The sequence below is a fragment of the Sitophilus oryzae genome, unplaced genomic scaffold (assembly GCF_002938485.1).
Source record: "Sitophilus oryzae breed Bouriz unplaced genomic scaffold, Soryzae_2.0 scaffold_907_pilon_pilon, whole genome shotgun sequence".
Classification (NCBI taxonomy): Eukaryota; Metazoa; Arthropoda; class Insecta; order Coleoptera; family Curculionidae; genus Sitophilus; species Sitophilus oryzae.
The window spans coordinates 1,530,517-1,555,314 of record NW_022147536.1 but is presented as its reverse complement, the minus strand read 5'-3'; the positions used below and the strand labels follow the sequence as shown (position 1 = coordinate 1,555,314).

The window sequence follows — 24,798 nt, the reverse complement described above, 5'->3', positions numbered from 1 at the left end:
TTATTATAAAAACTAGTTGTGTTATAGATTCATAACACCACTAGTTGTGTTATGAATCTCATAACGTAACTGAAATACTAAAAAAATAGTGATGTAAAAACGTTATAACTAAACGGTTGTAGATAAAGGTTATTAATCTATCTAAGCTACCGCTTCTTAAGCATACGTCTATAAAAAAAAATGCTCAATCTGCTACTAAACTAAGATAAAACTATACTAAGTAAGTGTTACCTTGATTTTTTTTATAAATCTCTAATTACGAGTTATGTTTGACAGGATATTTACTTCTCAAATAAAGTGAAATTCACTCGATCTGATATTGAATGCTTGGGGCATATCAACGAGCAATATTACTTGGATAGTCTACAGAGCGTTAATTTCAAAACTACCCTCCCTCTTTATTTCTTTTAGTCACTTAAACTAGGCATATAACAGGTACTGTAATGAGGAGGAATCTTATGATGATAAAGTGCAAAACAAGTTCTTGTATTTTGTTTGTATTTCATAACTAAAATGTTCTGATCTTTAATAGAACGTTAAAGGCTTATAATAGACGTATTTGCTAAAAACTAAGTGTTCTTAAATAGGTGTATTTAGATTTTTTGTTTTTATTTTTTTTTGGTTCTGACCAAATCAACATTTAGGTATGCAATCGAGGGCGTGATTTTTAAATTCATTGTTGCTAACCATGGACATATTCGGCGCCGTGCTGACTAACTGGAATTTAAATTTCCCGCTGTGGATTCAGGTGGTAGCTGTGCTGCAAAAAATGTCAAGTTGCCACATTTATTTATTTACTTCCTGACATTGTCATTCGTTTTGATATTTTGTATACATGTTGTAGTTTTGTATTCCGAGTTTTTGGTTTAAATAAATAGCGTTGTGATACTTTAAAATTAAAAATGTTTACTAGCAGATCTTGCAGTCGAACATTGTTCTTTTTAGAACCACTTTTAGTGCGAAGTGTACAAGCTTAATAGCCGCAAAAACTCATCGAAATTTTACTAGAATATTTTGAACGGGAAAGCGGTAGTAATGGCCCTTTATGTCCCTTATGTGCTGTGAAGAAGATGAATTTTGTTGATGCAAATAATAACTGTTTCTATATTTATAATTAATTTATTTTTGCTTCCTAAAATATTTTGATTAAAAGAAAATATGCAAAAGTAGGCAACGCTGTATCGGTCAAGCTTAATCACGTGATTAAAAGTTTATTTGATACTAGCGTGTAAGTAGAGGTAGAAGGGGGTTTCACCATCAGTGGAGGGTGGAGGGAGCGCATAGCGCATGCGCGTAAATCAGCTAGGAACATGTAAAATAGGCTAATAAACAAGAATAAACGGGTTTGAACCGCTTTGAACCGCTTTTGAAAAGCTTTGAACGGCTTTTTAGCGTAGAACAACAGACCTGTTCAGTTTTTGTTCAAACCCGTTCAAAGCTTTTCAAAAGCGGTTCAAAGCGGTTCAAACCCGTTTATTCTTGTTTATTAGCCTATTTTACATGTTCCTAGCTGATTTACGCGCATGCGCTGTGCGCTCCCTCCACCCTCCACTGATGGTGAAACCCCCTTCTACCTCTACTCGTGTACCAGCGACAGTCGAATTAATCATTTGTAATGGTGATGATGAAGCAAAACAAGAATTTCCATTAACATACAAACTAGATAAAATTTTCTCACATTTATGTCAGCATGAGAAAAAACAATATGGTGATACTATTATATAACTTGGTAATATTTGAGGGGTAGTTTCATCTCGTTGGAATTTGACTTTCGAAAAATCCGTTTGCCAAAAATAAGCTTTTTACGTCAAGCAGTTTAAGCAGAATCGTGGTTACAAAATTACCCAACTTTTTGGAACACCCTGTATGATTTTTTAAAAAAATTTAAAATATGTAAAAAACAAATAAATTATGCTTGTCCAAGCGTTTTCCCGAAAGACTAACCGTTTTTTAAATAACAAATATTGTAATATTTGAGGGGCGTTTTCACCCTCTTGTAATTTGAGATTCGAGAAACCCCTCCTTATCGAACCTCTACACCTCACAGTCAATCCGTTTGCCAAAAATCAGCTTTAAACGTCAAGCAGTTTAAGCAGAATCGTGATTACTCAATGGTCATATTTTATGAAACACCCTGTATAAATTTATAAAAAATCTTAAAATATGTAAAACAACAGAATAAAATATACGTGTTTAAGAGAATTTCCGAAAAACTCACCGGTTTTTAAATAAAAAATATTTTAATATTTGAGGGATAGTTTCACCCCCTTAGAATTCGAGTATCGAAAAATCCTTTCTTATCGAACCTCTACACCCTAAAGTCAATCTGTTTTCCAAAAATCACCAATGGCCAGATTTTTCGAAACACCCTGTATACATTTTTAAAAAATCTTAAAATATGTAAAAAAACAAAATAAAATATATGTACGTGTTTAATCGTTTTTTCGGAAACTTGACCGTTTTTTGAATAAAAAATATTGTAATATTTGAGGGGCGTTTTCGCTTTCTTGGAATTTGAGATTCGAGAAACCCCTCCTTATCGAACCTCTACACCCCACAGTCAATCCGTTTACCAAAAATCAGCTTTAAACGTCAAGCAGTTTAAGCAGAATCGTGATTACTCAATCGTCATATTTTATGAAACACCCTGTATAAATTTATAAAAAATCCTAAAATATGTAAAACAACAAAATAAAATATACGTGTTTAAGAGAATTTCCGATTAAGAGAACTCACCGGTTTTTAAATAAAAAATATTTTAATATTTGAGGGTGGTTTCACCCCCTTAGAATTCGAGTTTCGAAAAATCCCTTCTTATCGAACCTCTACACCCTAAAGTCAATCTGTTTTCCAAAAATCAGCTTTTTACGTCAAGTGCTTTAAGCAGGATCGTGATTAATCAATGACCAGATTTTTCGAAACACCCTGTATACATTTTTAAAAAATCTTAAAATATGTAAAAAAACAAAATAAATTTATACGTGTTTAAGCGTTTTTTCGGAAACTTGACCGTTTTTTAAATAAAAAATATTGTAATATTTGATGGGTGGTTTCACCCTCTTGGAACTGGAATTTCGAAAAATCCCTTCTTATCGAACCTCTACACCCTAGAATCAACCTGTGTGCCAAAATTGAGCTTCTTACGTTGAGTGGTTTGAGCAGGATCGTGATTAATCAATGACCAGATTTTTCGAAACACCCTGTATACATTTTTAAAAAATCTTAAAATATGTAAAAAAAAACAAAATAAAATATACGTGTTTAAGCGTTTTTTCGGAAACTTGACCGTTTTTTAAATAAAAAATATTGTAATACTTGAGGGGTGGTTTCACCCTCTTGGAACTGGAATTTCGAAAAATCCCTTCTTATCGAATCTCTATACCCTAGAATCAACCTGTATGCCAAAATTGAGCTTCTTACGTTGAGTGGTTTGAGCAGGATCGTGATTAATCAGTCACTTAAGGATTTTATATATTAGTATAGATGAACTATAGATACAACATAGTAGTGTTTACAAAAAAAAATATCTTTTTTGTAGATTTCTTTTCCAGTGGCGCAAAACCCAGATTTGTATCAAGAATTAAAACTGATGACAGAAATTTTTAATTTTAATAAATTTTATCTATGCTGTGGGACTAGATACTTCCAAATTAATATTATTCAAATTGTAAGAATATAAATGGGAATAGAGGAAGACAGAGTGGCGTAAGGAGTTCGAGTATTCGATGATAACCACTTAAATGGAAATTTTACACCCTTCAAGTATTTTACCTCGAGTGTTTTACCTTTCTAGTAGGGATTACGATGCGAAATTAAATTTCAAAAGCTGGAGGTTCGAAGGGTGGTTCAAACTTATCACCCTTACAAATAATTAAGATAGACTCAATAATTTGCTCGTTTGGTTTTTCGTTATATCTAATAAAGATAAATAAATTAATATAATTATTTAATATCAAACATACAGATAAACTACTGAAACAACTATAGTTATGTCAAATAAACTTTTAGTCACGTGATTAAACTTGACCTGCACAGCGTTGCCCGCTTTTACATATTTTCTTTTAATCAAAATATTTTAGGAAACAAAGATAAATTAATTATAAATATATAACGAGTTATTATTTACATCAACAAAACACCACTTAAGGGGCTAAATGGTCATTAAAACCATTTTCCCGTTCAAAATATTCTAATAAACTTGCGATGAGTTTTTTACGGATATTAAGCTTAACACGTTATTAATCTTGTACACTTTGCACTAAAAGAGGTTCTAAAAAGAGCACTGTTCAACTGCAAGGTCTGCTGGTAAAAAAATTTAACCTTAAACTATCACAATAAAATAATTAATTTATTATTATTATATCTTTTACTATGCTCTCTGGAACAGCATGCGGCCCGTCTGGCTGCCGATACCCACTGTGTTCACTACTGCACATCGGAAGAAGATCCTATATTTTTAGTTATATTATTATTTTTATTAATTTAGTCCTATAAATTCTAGTATTGAATATAAATCGAACATGTCTCCATAGCGCAGTGCGTAGAATTTCCGATCACGAACCGATGATTCGGAGTTCGAATCCGGGTCAGCGCAAAGACTTTTTTATTTTATATATAGGGCAAAGACTTATTTTATTTTGTTTATATTCTGACAGTAAAGTATTAAATAATTTGGTAATTCAAAAAAAACAAATATTTAATACTTTACTATCAGAATATAAACGAAAATAGTGTTGCGTACCGGTGTGGACTCGACCTAACCTAACTATATGGCCCGCCCTCGGATGACCTTAACATCGCATTAAAGAATAGACACCGTAATGATTCATTCGAAGATTCGAGAAGTATCGAGTTCTACTGGAATGGAGTAGTACATACGAGAACAATCTAAACCTTCTCTATGCACCTAACGATCTATGGACTATTCTAGAGACCTTTAGCTGTAGGTATAAAAGCCGGCGGCTGTGGCCTAAAGAGGGCAGTTATAAATAAATGAGTGCAGTTGACGCGCTAAAATTCAAAAATAAATTCTTAGTTATAAATCGTTTGTAAATAGTTCTTTAAGTCTTTTATCGTTATTGTTTTTGTTAATTAGTGTTAAATAAATAGTGTTTAAATAAATTGTGACTTTCTATCCACACGGAACCGACGAAAAACGTAACAATAGAATAAAAAAGTCTTTGTCCTGACCCGGATTCGAACTCTGAATCATCGGTTCGTGGTCGGAAACTCTACGCACTGCGCTATGGAGACATGTTCGATTAATATTCAATGCTAGAATTTAAAGGACTAATAAAAATATAGGATCTTCTTTTAATGCGCAGTAGGGATCGTAAGGTTTACCGGTAGCCAGACGTACCGCATGCTGTTCTAGAGAGCATAGTAAAAGATAAAACAAAGAGCCAGACGTCTTAAAATACTTGTTTTTCCGACGTTGCTAGCTCTCGTACTACAATGTTTTTCAATATTTGTACACTTTGCATAAAAATAATAATTATAAAATAAATAAGAAATAACATAAACCCAGATAATCTATACAACATATCCGTAAAATTACCCCAACTATTATAATAATATACACACACCGGAAAAGTCTAGGGATATTACAATTTTATCCAGCCATCGTCAGTAATTTTATTTTTTGCATTTCTGATATAATAAAATTAAAATAAACAAATAGTTTAGAGGACGTATTGGAAATAAAAATGCGAAATTTACCGAATTTTTCAAATTTACCTCGATTTTTATTGAACTCAGAAAAATACACAATTTTTTTATTCTAAACTGTGAATTAAAAAAAAAAGATAAAACCATTTTTACTTAATGAAGGGTATAGCCTCCTCTACTGTTCATTACAGCCTTACATCGTCTCTCCATGCTCCTGATCAGGTTGTCGATCTCTTCTTTAGGTACAGCCTGCCACGCTGCATTCACGGCCCGAACCAGATCCCTAAGAGTTTCACGAGGCATATCCACTCTCAAAATTCTTCTTTGGACTGCGTCCCATACGTGCTCGATGGGATTGAGGTCAGGGGATTGTGCCGGCCAGGGTAAGATGTTTAATTGATGAGCATTGATAAACTCACTTACCACTCTGGCTGTATGGGGCCGTGCATTGTCATGCATGAGAATGAAGTTTCTCCCAAAATCATTGGCATATGGTAACACGACAGGCTCAAGAATTAAATCACGGTATGTGATTCCTGTTAGAAACCTTTCAAGAAAAACGAGATCAATCGATCTTAGTTAGGCCGAAAAACCTTTCGGCCTAACTGGACTCCTCCCCAGACCATAACTGTTCCACCTTGATAAGGGTGCACTTCCTGAACATGATCCAACCGAATAAGATTTCCTGGTTCTCTCCATACCCTAAGTCTTCTCGAATCCGGATGAATTCCAAAGCGTGACTTATCCGTGAAGAGAACATCGGCTCATTGTTCATTCGACCACTGAACATGATCTTGAGCTCACAAATATCGTACCTCTCGATTTCCTCTCGTTAAAGGTTGAGCTCTCCAGGGGCGTCTGCTTCTTAAATTGACCTCTCTTAATCTATTGCGGACAGTGTCAGGACTAACGGTTACATTATGTGTTTCCTGGAGAAGAAACTAAGCACTGGTGCTGTAAGAGTCGGTCGGCGTTGAGCATTTAATTGTAAAAAATGATCTTGCTGAGGGGTAGTAATGCGATGTCGCCCTGTGTACCTTTCAGCAACATCACCACTTTCACGGTAGCGTGCACTTAATCACGATTTTACACTTTGCGTTGTATTTAATGCTCTAGCTACGTCGATTTGGCGCATTCCAGCTTCGAGCATACCCATGGCCCTTCGCATTTCGTCTCTGTTAAGATGTCTACGCTCCATAACGTTGTTTAATACTAAACAAAATTATTTGAATGAATTCTGGCCAGTTATCATAAAAACATAGCCAGTACAGGTTAATTCTATACATTTGACAAAAAATGCACAAACACTTCTGCAAATATCCCAAATTTAGAAATAATAGGTGTGACTACTTCGTTTCAATCAAAGTAGAAAGAATCGGCCTACAAATATGTGGTTGTTTATTCAAAACATTTATTTTTAACTTTAATAAAATGATATCCATAGATTTTTCCGGTGTGTCTATATACAATAAATTTGCAAAAATTCAAATCAGTTTGAAATGAGTTATTTGAAACGTTAAACAAAACTGTCAAAAATGGAGTGATATGATGTCGATTACGTCGATTTTTTTTAAAATTTTATAATCCGACCGTAATAAGACAATTAAACATATACAAATAAAATACAGCATGTCCCCGGATTGTCTTTACAAGAGGAAAAACTTTTTTATTATTGGCATTTTGAGAAAAATACATTCTTCATAAAAATGTTTGCTTGTTCTAAAATGGTTAATCCCGTTTATACTTTTGACAAATTTCCATACTGTTTTGAATAAAATAAAAAAATACATGAAAATAGAGTTCAATTAGTTTCTAAAAATCAAAACGCGTTTTTATGGTAATATAACTTCGTTTTCATTCTTAGATAGATTGTTATACATAGAATTTTAATTGAAGTCATATTTTTTGTTATTTTGAAATGTTAAAGGAAGCACAACATTTATTTAGTTCAGTGGTAAGGAAAGAGTGATAATAGTTATCCAAAAATTTGATACTTTAACAACAACAAAAATATGACATTAGTTAAAACTAATAATAACCGTCTATGAAAGAATGAAATCATAATTATATTACCATAAAAATGACTTTTGATTTTTAGAACTTAGAAAAAAGTCAACAATAATTTCTTATTTTCTTCTAAAACGGTATGGAAATATGGAAAAACGGGATTAACCATTTTAGAACAAGCAAAATTAATAATGCATTTTTCTCAAAATACCAACAATAAAAATGTTTTTCCTCTTGTAAAGACAATCCGGGGCATACTGTATATCTTAACAAACTCTTTTTCTATCTGCAACTTTATTTTCAATTTTCGTATTTTATTTACCCGGCAGGTTACATTTGAATCACTCTGTATAAAGAGGTTGGGGGAGATTGAAGGTGATGAAAAACGATATTCGTATTTGTCGTTTGGGAAGATGAAGATATCATTCCTGAAGTTGGTAATGTAACTGAAAGCCTGCCAATTTACTTATTTTCTTATTTAGAGCATAATTCGACAAGTGACGAATCGTTTGAAATTCAAATACCTACTCGCTTTACAAGAATAAGACAAAATACTTAACAAATTTTATAAATTTATTTCACGGCGAATTAATCTTCTTAAAAAACTGTATTTTAAAAAGAAAATAATAAATTTAGGTATAAAAATACATACATTTTTAGTAATCTGAGAAAAAATTGTAATTAATATTAAAGAATTAATTGATTTTTCGTACGATCTAACAATATTAAAAATTAATTTCTTCTATTTAATTAATTAAGTTAGATATTTCGATGATTAATTAATTAGGTAGTTATTAATCTCAAACAAGATTAATTATCAGACCACTGAAAAAAAAGTAAATTAATTATCGTATCAATGAAAAAAATCGGTAAAAAAACTTTTAAGTTAAACGGTTTTATCTTATGTGCACTGAAAACTAGAAGATAATAATAACAATTAGGTATTTTGAACTTCTAGTTCAGAAATAGTTTAGTACTAGGCAGAATAGCTTTTAGGCATATTAGACTAAAATAAAAACGTGGGGCCCCTCTGAAATCCTACCTATGGCAAAGCATATCTTTATACTTTGGTAGATCATGAGCTCGGCGTTCGCTGGTGAAGCCGCCACGGCTGGTTATTGATTGTCAAAATCTCCAGTTACGATTATAGTAAGTCGATGCAATCCACACTTAATATAGAAGAAAGTATTACAGCAATAGTTAATGGGCCCCACGTTTTTATTTTAGTCTAATATGCCTAAAAGCTATTCTGCCTAGTACTAAAATATTTCTGAACTAGAAGTTCAAAATACCTAATTGTTATTATTATTTTCTAGTTTTCAGTGCACATAAGATAAAAAACCGTTTAACTTAAAAGTTTTTTACCGTTTTTTATTTTCTAGTTTTTAGTATTTAACGGAAATGCCTACCGAATATTCCTCATTCTATTTAATTCATTTAGTGCATCATTATTACATGGTTTTTTACCTGATAATTTATTACAATCTGACGCTCATGTGTTTCTGACGCTAACAACTCTCTCTGTCTATCGCGTTCTGATGCTAGCCTAGACTCATGACGCTCAGGTGTTTCTGACGCTAACAACTCTCTTTGTCTCTCTCGTTGTGATGCCAGCCTAGACTCATGACGCTCAGGTGTTTCTGCCGCTAACAACTCTCTGTCTGTCACGTTGTGATGCTAGCCTGGACTCATGACGCTCAGGTGTTTCTGACTCTACCAGCTGCCTTTGTCTCTCACGTTGTGCTATTAACCTGGCATCATGTTGCTCAGGTGTTTCTGTTGCTAACCGTTCTCTTCGTTTCTGTAGTCGACTATAGGTTTCATTTTCACTTTCTTTTGCACGTTTCGGTCTATACTTTTCTTTCGCCTTTTCGAGCCTTCTTTTTCGTTGTGTGGCAACGTTTTTATTTTTGTTTGTTTTTTTTTTATTTATTGTTTCCATGTTGTTCCCACGAGTAATGGACATTTTAACGGTCGACCCCCCCAGAGGTCCAGTAGAGGGGCAAGGCTATAATATACAACAAGAGGCGCCCAATCTTGAGGGGAAAACGCTTGCGACATTACATTTTTAGCCACCCTAATGCCATACAGTCCTCAGCACGTTTTAACCTATTACATTAACTTGGGTGGTAAAGCTACCGCTAACTACGTAGGTACATCTAATCACCTATTTTTTTTTTTATCTGTCCTTCTAACGTCACACAATCTTGGACACAACTGTTTTGGACACGAATACTCATGCCCTCACCTAATACGCCATTTTGTAACGACGTCCATCCTGGATTTTAAATTTTGTCATAATCACAGTATTCTACTAGTGTAGCCCTTTCATTTGATACCCATATTGAGGGGGTTGTGGAAAAATATGAAATCCGCCATTTTGTACCGGCGGCCATCTTAGATTTACAATGTTATTGATATTACTATATTGTATTGTCATCGGAACTAAAGGTGTGTACCAAATTTCAGATCAATCTGACAACAGGAAGGTACTTAAATTTCAATTTCTAATTTTGATCCAAATAAACAAACAAATAAATAAATACCGTACGAGTCGAGCTAAATAAAACCGTTTAAAAATGTAAATTATAAATATGCAATTTAAAGTGAATCTGGATGCTATTTTTTTTAATGGAATACCCTGTATATTATTTCATTTTTGGTGTCCTCCATACGATGGGAATTACTTACTATCTATTAATATTACTTATATTAAGATCACTTACTATCACTATACTAGGAATTTACTGTATTTGGTCTGTACTTACTTAGCTAAAAATATCGTAATCTTAAATTATACAGGGTGTTCAAAATTCTATGCCAAACTTTTTTAAATAGAAAAAATATTTTTTTATTGGAACCAGACAAAAATCATCGGATAGCTTTGATAAAAAACTGTTGAAAACCCCGTGTAATGTATAATATTACGAATATCCGCAAAACCGTTAAAACTTTTGAAATACTTTAAATACAAAAAAATGTTTATCTTTTAATTCTCCATTTAACAAAGAAATAATATACAAGGTGATCCATTAAAAAAAAGGAAGAAAAATTATTTTATATTTTAGAAAGTTTAGCATAGAATTTTGAACACCCTGTATGATTTGAACACCCTGATATTCAGGCTGAGGCGAAAAACGCCATATCCAAACTACTTCCATTTAAATCCCGAATAATTTATGAAGAGGAATACAAAAATTTTCAAAAATGGAAGCAATTAAAAAACGTGCGTGAAGAAATAAAGTTTTTAACCTATCCTCGCTGTTAAAGTATCATTTAATAATTTACTCTTGATTTAATCTACCCTTGCGGTTAAAGTACTATTTTATCTACTATTTTTGATAGATATAAAGCAATTTTAACAGTTGCTATGGAAAAAATTTGCTATGGAAACATTTTGTTGCTATGGAAATATTTTAACGGGTAAATCTGTAGCAATACTTGAAATTTGATTTATTTAATTTAAATAGTCATTTTTTCATTATAGGCGATCCTTAAATAAGTGCATATATTTACAGGTCTGGTAGATATCGATAGAAGAATCATAATATATTTTTACCGTTTTTTCAAATAAGTCCAAAATAACCGAGTTATTTAACTTTGAAAATTAAAAAAAATTGTGCTTTGGGAAGTTTTTTTCTTCTGTGTTTTCGTTCCTCTAAATTTAATATTCTACCTATGCTGCCATATTATCAATGTATTAGGTATGTTTTTTAATAAAAAAATTAAAAAATCCATTTTTTTCGGAACACCCTGTATAACAAAAAATTTCGAACTATTTAAATGTCCTACCTGTTCGAGTCGTAATTCTCCAAGGTCGTACGCCAGAAATCCCCGATCTTCTTCCTCTTCTTCGGCACCAGGTCGTCTTGTTCACCACTTTCGACGTCGACACTAACAGAGTCAGGCGTCGGGACGCCGAGCGTCGTTTTATATGTGCGTCCTACGACGCATCACGTGTGTCTTTCCGTCCCAGAGACGATGGCATTGGTTACCATCGTCGTGGTAGGCGGATGGGCGGTACGTGTTGTAATTTTTTTTCGGTAACATACAGAAGAGAAAAATGTCGGTTGTTTGATTAATCTTGTGAGGATGCTAATATGAACTGGTGAAAACTGATTTTCTTTGTGTGCATTTAAAGAATAGTCTTACAGAGATGACTAATTTGGTATAATCATATTTAATTTGACTAGCTATCTAAAGCTTTTAATATAGTATATAGGGTGGTGACAATTTCACCAAAAAATATTTTTTAAAATACGCTCAAAAGATCAAGTCTGCCTTGGAAATCCAATTGACACTTCTTTATATTGACAGCAAGTTAATTTTTGTTTACTCTATTAAGTGTCAGATCTGAATACAAAAAATTATAGTACATAGTGTAAAATGTATTAACCATAGACTTAAAATAAAATATAGACTGAGCATCTCATTCATAAATAGCTGGAACATGCGGTCAGACAATGTCTTGTTATTGTTGTGTTATTGTTTTAGGTTATAACGAGTGCGACACGAGCGATAGATAGGTTGTCTCTGTCGTAACGGTCGTTCCCCTGACGACTCTGCTGAGAAACACAACACTGTCTTTTCGTTTCTCAAGTACACCTGAACTCTCCGTGTCATAGCCGGGTAATTTTTTATTTTAATGAAGCTATAATTAAATTAAAAATATATCGTATTTAAACTTTTTTATATTTTATTAAGATTTAGGACAGGTTTTTTAAATAAAAGTTTAGAAAAAACGTCTTAGAGTCCAAAAAGGATAAAAATAGTAAAATACACATTCTAGAAGAAATTGTATAATCGAAATTACGTAATTTTTGAAATTAATAATAAATTATTAATTTTAGTCAAACATTTACAACCCCTAATATTAATCAAAACAGGATCTATTCCACAGATATAATAGAATCGCCGACAGGGAGAGAAAATAAAATATGATTGTTGTATTTTTTTTTCTGGTTAAGTGATGTCTTATTATGTAAATTAGAGAAAACATAAATCTGTTCCATTAAAGCAACGAAGGTGATAGGAAGTGGACAAAATGAAAACTACATTTATTTAACTCGGTACTGTTTTATTATACCGTGTGCGTCCCAAAAGTGGCTCATCCCCATAATTTTTTTATATTTTCAAATAAAAAAACAAGATTTAGCATTTTAGTATATGACATAAATTAGGATTGATTGAGGCATTCAATTGTTTTTGGTCACTTCCTGTTTCATCGGAAATGACTATAACTTTTAATTATAACATTTTTAAACGGCACCCTCGGTATATTTCTACTTTATTCGATAGAAAATGACACTCTGAATAGAATGACATATTATATGTCAACTTTTGACATTTTCGCATATGGTTTAATTGTAATTATAACACGCGGTTCATAACGACAATTTGACTCGAAATACCAAGTGTGTGGTATCAATATATTCATAAAAAAATGCTTTTTCCAAATATGCTAATGAGTCACCCTTGTTCCATTTGAAAAAATTGACATATGTATGATTAAAAATACGATTTGTATTGTATACATCTTTTAACCGGCTTAGACAAGACACGAAACCCATTAGACGATCAAAACTATTTTTCCAAGGCTCTTTGATTAAAACTTAGTGTTTTTAACAACACCATGGCACCCTGGATTGAAATTTAAAATACGATTTGTTTTTAAGCGACAATGTCAAAAGTTGACATATAATATGTCATTCTATTCAGTCAGTTCAAGTCATTTTTTATCGAATAAAGTAGCAATATACCGAGGGTGCCTTTAAAAATCAAAAGATGTAATCATTTCGGTGAAACAGGAAGAGACCAAAAACAATTGAATACGTCAATAAATCCTAATTTATGTCATATACCTACTAACATACAAATCTGTTTTTTTATCTGAAAAAATAAAAAAGTTAGAGGGGTGAAACACTTTTGAGACGACCCGGTATATTAAAAAATATTGTTTCATAATGTAATATTATTTTAAAATTCTTGTATGTTATTTTAGATTCTGAAGATAATTTTAGAATAAACCGGAATATATGTATTTTTAATAAAAACATTATTAATTATTAACAGGGTTATAATTATGATTTTGTTACAATGTAAGTAAGTAAATAATGTAATGTAAGAGAAAAAATTCAGATTTTACATTTTACTAAAATATTACCTAAATAAGCGCCTTTCTACAACTATGCCACTGACTCCCAATGGGTAAATTGAGAGTTGCCTACCGGTCAAAAGTCGTTTCAAGACAAATGGATTATTTAAGTCAAATTTCTTGCAAATTTGGCACTGGCGAACCATATTTTATAGTTCTTGAACAGAAAAAGTCAATAAAATAAACACTTAAGAACTACAAGCTAAGAAAATGCGTTAATACAGCCGGGGACATAGCGGCAACAAAGCTTTGCCGCACACGTGCGACGCGTACTGCAAGGTAATAAATGAATGAATAGGCTCCCTCGCCTCTAATCGGTGTTGTCATATTGTAAAGAACTTATCCTTTTTAAACAGTATCCGACTTATAATTTAGTAATATAAGGACTATTTAATACATCTATGAAATATTAAAACCTACTTTATTAAACTGTAGTATTAATATCTCAATATATGTGTATAACAAGAAAAAAAAATATTGATAATTTTAAAGACGTGACAACATAGGCTGGATGAGGAAGGCTCCGTCCACTGTACCCAGCAGTAAACATGTGTACAAAAAAGATTGTTTGACCGCGTTGAGATGTAAATAGTTTAGTCTATATTTTATTTTAAGTCTATGGTATTAACAGTCAACAATATGTTCACAAGTGAGGAAACACGAGATATGTATAATGTTTACTTAAAAAATAATAGAAATTCCGATATGGCATGCGCAAGTTATAGAAAATTGTTCCCTGAAAGGACACAGCCTTATCGTATTATATTTGCAAGGATGCCAAGAAATTTAGCAGTTGCTGGTAGCTTTAAAAAACAAGAGCAATATTTTAAAATGCTTAATTATATTAATATGCCAGCTCGGATTGAAATAAATCCGGAAACTTCTAGTCGTAAAATAAGTCGCGAGTGTTGTGTAAGTGATTCTTATGTAGGGAAAATTATCAAAAAACATAAATATCGCAACTTTTAATTTAAATGTGTACCAAGTTTACATTTTTTTACATGCTGGTGATTACGAGAGATTACAATTTTGCAAATGGTTTCGGGAATGTGTTCAAGAGAGCCCCCTTTTCTCTAGAAAAATGTTATGAACGGATGAATCTTTATTTACAAATTCTGGTACATTTATCAGAAAAAAAATCACATTATTATACAAAAGAAAATTCTCATTTATATGAAAAACCAGACCACAAATAAGATGTTCTTTAAACATCTGGGCTGGCGTTTTTAGAATAAAATTTTAGGTTCTGTATTGAGCTCTTCTATACAATTTTTGTGCGTCCAGATTTGACACTAATAGAATAAACAAAAAAATAACTTGCTGACATATAAAGGGTCAAATGGATTTCCAAGGCAGACTTGATCTTAGGCGAATTTTTAAAAAATCTATTTTTTAGTTAATTTACATAAAAACGAATAAAAATTAGTTACCACCTTATAAACTTTTTTTCGTTTCATCTAATAGTAAAAAAATTCAAAATGGCGATCATAAGAAAACTATAACTTGATTGTTGTGTGAAATCTAGAAGGCTTAGAAATTTTCTGAAAACGGCATTTAATTGGCCGAGGTCAAAAATATAAATCTACCAACTTACGTTGCAATAGATACAATAGTTTTCAAGATATTCTCATTTAAAATAAACGTATTATTTTCATTTTTTTGACATAAATCCGAAACTAAGCAAGATACCGGGGTTTCCTTCATAGGTGTTTGTGAAACTTCTAATTACGCAACTTTTGTCCCATTTAACCGTTTTCGTATCTCTCGTACTTTCTGAGATGCCAATGTTGAGCATCGAAATTGTCACCACCCTGTATACAATTTTTTTTTTAAATTTAGAATGAGTGGGAGGGGGGTTAATCACTGCGACCTTACAGATCCATTGTGTCCCCCTTTCTTGAGTCATAACTCATCATACAGTCCCAGGGCTTTGACAAAAGCCAGTATCTGGGACGGTTTTATAGAGGGTAGTTCTCCATCTCCAATATCAGTCGTACCAAAATTCATGGCACGAATGGTTGTCGTCTCGGTGCACTCAGTGATGAGGTGTACTGGTGTTTACCCATCTTCCCCACAGAATCTGCATTCGCGGTTTCTTCTTAGTTTCAATCTACTGAGGTGTTCATTGAGGAGACAGTGTCCTGTTAAAAACCCCGTGACAATCCGAAGATTGTTCTTACTCAGACCCAGGAAGATCTGTAATTTTTCTTGATCATAAGCCCTCAGAAACTTCTTCGAGTGTCTTAGACCATTGCAAGATTTCCATTCCAGGTTGCGGATGGAATCTTCCAAGTTCTTGAGTTCCGCCTTGAGTTGGTTACCACTTGGAAAGCAGAACGGTTCTGGTCCAGTTAGTGGAGTGTTAGCTCCTTTCCTAGCTAGATTATTTGCTTTTTCATTGCCTTCTATCCCTTGGTGAGCAGGCACCCAGAGTAGGAGGACTTTGTTTTCTTTGCCTAATTTATTCAGCTTCTCTATGCATTCTTTGACCAATTTCGAATTGATCGATACTGAGTTGATCGCTTTTAACGCTGCTTGACTATCAGACAAGATGGCTATTTCTTGTTTCCGATAGTTCCTATCTAAGATAAGTTGTACGCATCTTTCGATAGCGTAGATTTCTGCCTGTAGGATACTAGGGTAAGTGCCCATTGGTTCGGAGTATTTAGCTCTCGGCCCAAACACTCCGATCCCTGTTCCCGTATTGGTTTTGGAAGCATCAGTATACCAAGTTAAGCTTTTAACTGCTGGGCAAGCGTTTCGCTCTTCCAATCCTTTTTATTGCTCAATACTACATTGAGATGCTTCTCAAAGTTGTACGTTCTTGGCATATCTGAGATATACTTTCTGAGATGCCAATGTTGAGCATCGAAATTGTCACCACCCTGTATACAAACATACATAATCCTGTCCAAGTCCAAAACATAAAATATAAAAAATGCCAAGTCTCGCAACGCAATTCTTTTACTGCAAAAACATCAGTAAATAAATATGTTAGCCTTGCAATCATCATAATAATAGCAATCGAAATTATAACATGAAAGCATAAACGTATATGGTATTACGATCAGAGCCGATAGATACAGCAGCTGGTTATTCAAAGCAATCAAAACTAAAAAGAAAAGAGAGAATCACTAAAAAAGGTTGAAACCGGGGGGTGTCTCGCTGTTGAAATTACACGTACATTTTCTTGGTAGTCGCTGGCACAGTGTTTCTAGATATTTTCGAGCGAATTCCTTCAATAGAGCATTAAACAACCTTCATAGATACCCGACAGCAGTATTATAAAGTATGTTTCAAAAAATTCATTGCTTATGACTGCCCGAACCGAGAATAACACAAGTTTACAAATTCGGGTCAACTTTTGGACCCGAGCAGATGAGAACGGTTCTTAAATGCCCTGAACTCAGATCTTCAATCCGTTTGTCAAGATTGGCTCTAGTTTTCGGTACGGCCGAGTTGTACCCACTATGAGCCAGGACAACAAAATGTGTCCTCTGTACCACTTGTAAACCGACGGGACGTTTTACTGCCACCTCTTCACATTAAACTTAGCCTTATTAAGAACTTGACAAAGCGCTCAATCGCGAAGGACTGGGTTTCCAGTACTTAACCAAGTTGTTTCCAAAACAGTCATACGCAAAAATCAAAGAAGGAATATTTGTCGGACCCATTGTCGGACAACAAAACGTTTTTTTTACAAAATTTTTACAAAATGCTTGATGAGGGAGCAGCATGGGCATCGGTTCAAAGTGTTGTTCACAACTTTCTCGGTAATCATAAATCACCGGATTACAAGCAAGTAAACCACAATTTGTTGCAAAATTACCACAAGATTGGAGTTCAATTGTCTCTCAAGATATATTTTCTGCATTCACATCTTGATTTTTTTCCACAACAGTGGGCGACAACTTGGGCGACACAAGCGACGAGCAAGTAGAGCGGCTACACCAAGATATAGGGAATATCGAAAGGCGATACCAAGGATTTTGGGACGAACGCATGATGAGCGATTACTGTAGGACCCTAATCCGTGAAACAGATCCCAAGCAGTATAAAAGACTCAGTTCAACCTCTGTTCATTTCTGATTTATATTGTTTAATTCAATAAATGACCGTTAACGGTCAAAAATAGTAAAATAATGAATTTATTGAATATTTCGAAAACTAGAACCAATCTTAAAAAATGGACTGCTGATATGGATTCAGCTCCAAAAATAATCTTAGAAATTGCTTTTAGTTGCTCAGGTCCAAAACCGTGTATACTTGTGTAATTAATCATACAAGAGGCCATGATCAGCTGACTTATTAGATATGTTTTCTGTTTACATATTTATTTTTTTTTTTCAACATCAAGAACTTTGGTTTGTAGTTATGGTATGTGTGGAATAAGATGTGTTGAAAGATAAAAATGGAAGTCGAGGGCAATATTCAAGTCGATATTAATAAATAAATAAAAAATATATACTTCTCAAACTTTCTTAAAAAAATTATTAAAAAATAAGAAATGTCCTAAAGTCAAAATTATATTATATATTTACTATAGTTGGTCTGTACTTACTTTGCTATAAATATCGTAATCTTAAACCAGGTTGTTCAAAATTCTGTGCAAATCTTTCTGAAATATGAAATAAATTTTCTTGTTTTTTTAAATAAACACCCGTGTGCCATAAAAAACCCCGTGAGTGCCAATACAGTGTGTCCCATTTTGGTTGAAATCATAGGGTATCTCCGTTATTAGTGAAGATAGAAGGGTGCGGTTTGCACAAACCTGTCCCACTTTTTCGTCAAACGGAAGATGCTGCAAACAAAATTTTCATAGCCCTCTTAGTTTCTGAGCTACAGGGTCTTTTCGAAAATTTTGCAATTTGGGACACCTCCTGTATCTCTGTTATTGTTAAAGGTATCGAGAAGGCGAAATCTGCTTATTGTAGAACTTTTTACGTGGAATACAGTGGCGTAGTCTGTTTTCTACCAAAAAATATTTTGAAAATATGAACTAAAATTATGTTTTTTTCAAATGGAACACCCTGTATATTTATAAATCATATGATCTGTCTTGTTATGAGCTTCTCAAAAATATATATCACTCTATATTTATTTTTACTATTTACTGCAATATTTAAAATATATCATTTTCTTATTAGTAGGCCGTGATAAATAACAAAAAATCAAAATGGTATTTGCTAAAATAGTCATACACATATTAAAATTAATTTGGGATTGATATATTTTACTTTTGAAATAAATGTTACCACTGAAACTGTGAATATATTTTTCTTTCTTTTATAACGGAATGGGTTTGCAAATATCTAAATGCTTGACTTATTAAAGCATTTTTCAGGTGTTCGACATTGTTGTAGGTTGTAGTGCCCACGATATATTTCGAATTTCAAAAATCCCCAAAATCAGAAATCGAGAACGGCGAAATCCGGGAATCGAGGGGGCTATCAATATGTGTTCATTGGTTCCAATTCATTGATTTGAAAAATAATAATTTAACAATATTTTAATATTTTCATAGTTTTGAGGGGGAATGTTCCCCATCTTGCTGAAAGTATATTTCACGTATATTAGCTAAAGGAATATCTAAAATTTCCGATACGATAGATTATTCATACTTATACACGTATTCCAAGATTTACAAATAGCGGTAGGGAGTTAAATTTCCCTAATATATAAAGAATTTATTAGCGGCTCCCAAAAATAAAACAAGAGACATATATAGCAGTATACTTTTAAATAATTCTTTAATTTCTTTAATTGTCAATCATGGCCTATTAAAAGTTACTACAGCAGATATTAATAATTAAATAAAAAAATATAGACTTGTTCAAAGTTCGTATAAATATTATCTAAATAAAACATAAATAGAGTATAAACAATATTAATAAAGAATAGTCAGACCCTTAGATACAACCTTTGCAACTAAAAATGAAAAATACTTAGTATTTCACAAAATTGTATAAATCCTTGAATTGAGAAACAGTATCAGCAAACGATCTTGCCCTTCATAATTACCCACAAACAGTTTGTTTTTTAAAAACATATATCTCCGGATGTAGTTCTAAGCTCCAATGCGGTATGCACATACCTATATAATTTTGGTCCAAGGTAATAAAAGCTAAATTGTGTATGTGTTCTTACTTTTTAGGCAACTGGACATTTTTTTTTTATTGCGTGTCTCATAGGGATGATTCCTTGAGAATAATCTTGCTCTAATAAGTGTATTGAATGATAAGTAAATCACGACAGAAGAGCACTGTTTAATGTCCAGAACACTGGATTCCCTGAATAATGAATGGGTTTTTAAATATCACAAACTTTTGTAGAAGCATTTGTAGTCTATGTATGTGTGTGTTACTGGCTCTACCCAAGCCACTATTCCATATGTCAAATGCGATTCAACCAAGGCATGGTACGAAATCTGGAGATCTTTCATGTTTAGAATATTTTTAGGTGTTTAAAATGGCTAATGAATTTCTAATTTTTTAACATATATAAGTAATTTGATGATCCCAACGTAAGTGACTGTCGATAAAAATACCCAGATAATTTAACTTTCACTGCTCTTCTTATCGTGTAATTCACACATTGACATGTGTTTTTACCTCTAAATTTTCAAAAAGTGGAAGACTGTCTTTATATAAATGCCGAATGGTATAAAGCAGGTTTTGTCAAAATTTACTGTCATTCGTTTTTGCTTAGAAAATGAATAATGCGTGGTAGGTCATTTTCTACTTTTGTTCTGAGATTATCCCAATTTTTGTCGCTATAAAATATGGCAGTATCGTCTAAGCAAACCCAATTATGTTCCCATGAGAAGATAAATGAAATAAGTTGTTTATATAAATATTGAATAAAATAGGCCCTAAAAAAAGAAACAGTACCTGTGGGACTCCATATTTAACTATGCTAGGTTTACTAAATTTTTCTATTTTCAAAACTATTTATTGTTTCAACTGTCGGCTAAAAAACTCCATAAGACTTTTAGGTTTGCTCGAAAACCAACACATTCCAATTTTTTTTCAGTAGCTCTTTATGGTCCACCGTATCAATAGCCTTCTTGAGGTCCAAACTTTTAAATACTACAAGGGCTGGTGTGCTAGAATCCAATGATTTATATATTTCTTCAGTTAAGTGTAAAATTGCATCTTGGGTTGATTTCCCCTCCTGAAATCCATATTGATTTGGAAATATGATATTGTTACGCAAAGAAACTGTTGATTCTCACTTTTTAGAACCTTCTCAAAATTTTTTGAAAATATCGACAGTAAAGATATGGGTCTGTAATTGGATACATCTGTATGACTATTGCTTTTTGTATATTTGGGTTATAAATATCACCTTAAAAATTTTGGGAAATAATCTCTTTTTCTATACAACTATTCAAAATGTGTTTTAGAGGGACTATATATATGGCGAAATTAATTGTAGTATATCAATGGTAAATTTATGAATATCCCGGAGATATTTTGACTTTTCATATTCGATATTATCCTATCTATTTCCGATTCATCAGTAGGGATAAAAAATATGGGAGCTGCTCGAATGATTTTGATTTGTTGTATAGGTGTCATTATTACACTTTTTTATTTTTTTTGGCAAGATTTTCGCCCACAGATTCAAAACTCATTCAGCAAAAGCATCAGCTATTTGTTTTTATTGCTTACCTACCTATTTAATACTATTTTCTACAATTTCTATTTTGGATTCAGGATTTTCCCAGTTATGTTTTTTGACGTAACTCCAAGGACTCTCTCCTATTTTGGAATTATTACTAATTGTAGTTGTTATAGTATACTTTTTGGCAGTTTTGACTAATGCATTTAATAAATTTCTATGTGCCTTAAAGTTTTCTATGTTTTCGATAGAGGGATTTGTCTTCATTTTTGAAACAAAAAATTTTTCGTCTTTATAGAAAAAGTGATCCACGGGGTTTTCTTAATCGATTTTGTTTTGTAAAAACAGTATTTTTATTATTTTCTATTATGTTTTTAAAATTACTTACCAATATACTAGCCGCCATATCTGGATTCGGTTCATTATATATACTTTCCCAATTTAGTTAGTTGTAATATCATGAATATATTTTTGCTTTTTTATTAACATATATCTTTCTATTATTTCTAGGTTGTTCTCTTTCTATTCCTCGAAAAATATATTGCGCCATAGTTGTGTAATGATCTGTGACGATAAATTTCAAAACTACTGGTATACAGTCAACAATCAGAAATCTAGAACTCGCTATTCTAAAAAATATATGGTCTAGACAGCTGAAACTGCCATGTAACTTTTCAAAATTGATTTACATTAATTGCTGAAGTAAAAACTGTGTTCTCTGCAATACATTTAGTTACGAGTCTGTATCAATGTCGTTTTTTAATATATTAATGTTTACATCCTCCACAATTATATGTAAACTATAGTCTCTCGAACAAGCTTTCAAATAACTATCCAAATCATCAATAAGATATGCAGTATAATATAATAATATCAATAGATAGCAGTATACTTTTAATAATTCTTTAGTTTCTTTTATTATCAATCATGGCCTACTAATAAATATGATCTTTTAATAAAAACTTTTAAATATTGCAGTAAATAGTGAAAATAAATATAGAGTAATATATATTTTGTATATAACTTGAGAAGCTTATGGCAAGAGAGATCATATGATTTATAAATATACAGGGTGTTCCATTTAAAAAAACATAACTTTAGTTCATATTTTCAAAACTATTTTTTTGGTAGAAAACCAGACTACGCCACTGTATTCTACGTAAACAGTTCTAGAATAAACAGTTTTCATCTTCTCGATAGCTTTAACAATAACAGAGATACAGGGGGTGTCCCAAATTGCAAAACTTTCAAAAAGACCCTGTAGCTCGGAAACGAAGAGGGCTATGAAAATTTTGTTTACGGCATCTTCCGTTTGACAAAAAAGTGAGACAGGTTTGTGCAAACCGCACCTTTCTATCTTCACTAATAACGGAGATATCGTATGATTTCAACCAAAATGGAACACCCTGTACATTACTCCTTTGTTAGTGGAAAATTAAAAAATGCACATTTTTTATATTTAACGTATTTCAAAATCTGTTTTTTGCGTCACATCAGTCTGGTATTTTGAAATGAATATGAATATTTTGGTTGAATTTTTAAATTTTCTCAATTCAACTCAATCTAGTGTGTGATAAGCATCTTTCAGTGATGTAGAAGAATGTAGAATGTATGGGGGGGGGGGTTGATCATCGCTACCTTACAGGAGCTGGGTACGCCGGTTTGTACCGATTGGCTCGGAGTATTTAGTTTTTAACTCAAATACTCCTACCCCTGTTTCTGTTTTGGATTTGGAAGCATTAGTATACCACGCGTTATGCTGTAATTTTTTAATTGCCGAACAAATGTTTTTAAATCATCAAAAATAAATGATAAAACTTATCCCTCGAAGATATATAGTTTATTTCTTTATCAATCTGATAGCAAATTTCTTTTTTCTTTCAGTCTGTGCCATTTCCATACATCTGCATCGAGTGAAAATTTCCAGGCCCTGTGATTTAGTTGCTTGGTATTCCGCGCGTGCAAACGCGTACGTAACCAGTAGCCGTTTCGCCGACAGGAAAAAAATCCTTTTGTAGTTGGTTTGTTTGTGATTAGGGCAACACTCGAGGGCCGATAATTCGGCTGGGTCGCTAACCGTAACGTCGCCATCTGTCGTCGCACGCTGTGATTGAATCGGTCGCGGCTTCCGATTAAAGGGAAAACGAGATAGCGTCGTTGTTTTTCTATTTTCCGGCGGGGGAAAACACGAGCTAGGACAGGGAACCGAAGAACTTTATTACCGGAAATTCCGGGTTTTTATTTTAACACGTACTTACGTCAACGTTCAGAGTAATGAAAACGTAGATATCTATCTGCGCGGTTGAATGAATTGTTTACCTAATTTGTAATATTTATAAACATTGGTTATAGTAAAAGCATAGTATAAGGAAACTAGTAGCTTTACTCCTTATCAAATCCTTTGTTCTTTTCCTGTAACTTTATATGACCTTGTTCTCGCGTCCCGTGACCACTGACGTAGCTGTATAGTGTATAGTCGTGGTCTATAACTAGGCAAAGTATAGTCGTGGCACTCGCCATAGTTTCACAGAGATGTATTTAGGAAAATATGAGTTCACAATAAAATAAAATAAAAATAATTGATCATCGAGTAAAAATTTGCTTGAAAACAGAATATTTTCACATTTTACACGAAATGACAATTCTTCTGTATCTGAAAATCTTCTGAAACGCGGAAAAAATATATAATGACATATTTTTATATTATTATCTATTTCAAAGATTTTCTACAACTTTTTATTAATTTAAAACAAGTTTAACTTTAGCATTAATGTGTTTGTTTTGTAGTAATATATTGGTTAGGTGATTTTTGAACAACACATTGTACTAAATAATAAAATAACATATTTAAACTTACAATGTAATGCTTATTAGCAATAATTGCTAATAAATATTACAGAAAATTCAAAAGAGAAAAGAAGCAAGAACAATGAGAAATAGCATCACTACTTTCTCACGTAATAAAAGAATATTAGTTTAGTTATTGTTACCGAGTCCCCAAGGTACCGAAAGAACCGGGAATTAATAATTTCGAATTTCGGTTCTTTGATATCTCAAAAGAACCGGGAATTTTCGGTTCTGAACCCTAGTTACCAGAAATTATGTTTTTAACTAAGAACTAAAAAAATGTCAAGATTTTTTTCAAAAAAAAATGCTCAGAAAAATCCACACATTTCTGGGGCCAAAATATACTACCCCTAAAAATATTTGCACTTATTTAAGCCTCACCCTGTATAGGGCGATTCACGGTTATGGTACATTATAGCTTTTTCGGAGCTGTTTTTCGGAACCGGTAATTTCGGTACCATGCCTCTAAGGAACCGGGATTTCCAGTTTTTTTTCGGTAC

At 32.7% G+C, this 24,798-nt stretch overlaps 2 protein-coding genes across 5 annotated transcripts in view; one reads left to right on the top strand and one right to left on the bottom strand.

Annotated features, from left to right (window-relative positions):
* The window catches only part of LOC115890637 (RYamide neuropeptides-like), a 67,057-nt gene extending 55,470 nt beyond the window's left edge, over positions 1 to 11,587 (bottom strand). Inside the window, exon 1 of the mRNA XM_030910931.1 lies at positions 11,467 to 11,587. The gene's annotated coding sequence lies outside the window, so the exon portion shown is untranslated. The remainder of the gene's footprint in view (positions 1 to 11,466) is intronic.
* Positions 1 to 24,798, top strand: part of LOC115890635 (nucleoside diphosphate kinase 7-like) — an 82,182-nt gene that overhangs the window by 47,127 nt on the left and 10,257 nt on the right. The window contains exon 1 of one of the 4 annotated variants that reach the window (XM_030910928.1): positions 23,372 to 23,420. The exons of 2 other annotated variants lie outside the window; for them this stretch is intronic. Coding sequence is in view for 1 of the 2 variants with exons in the window: in XM_030910924.1 (XP_030766784.1) it covers positions 23,726 to 23,733 (8 nt within the window). In the remaining variant the exon portion in view is untranslated. Of the gene's footprint in view, positions 1 to 23,371; positions 23,421 to 23,710; positions 23,734 to 24,798 lie in introns of those variants that run through there. One more of the 4 variants, XM_030910924.1, reaches the window with a different exon arrangement.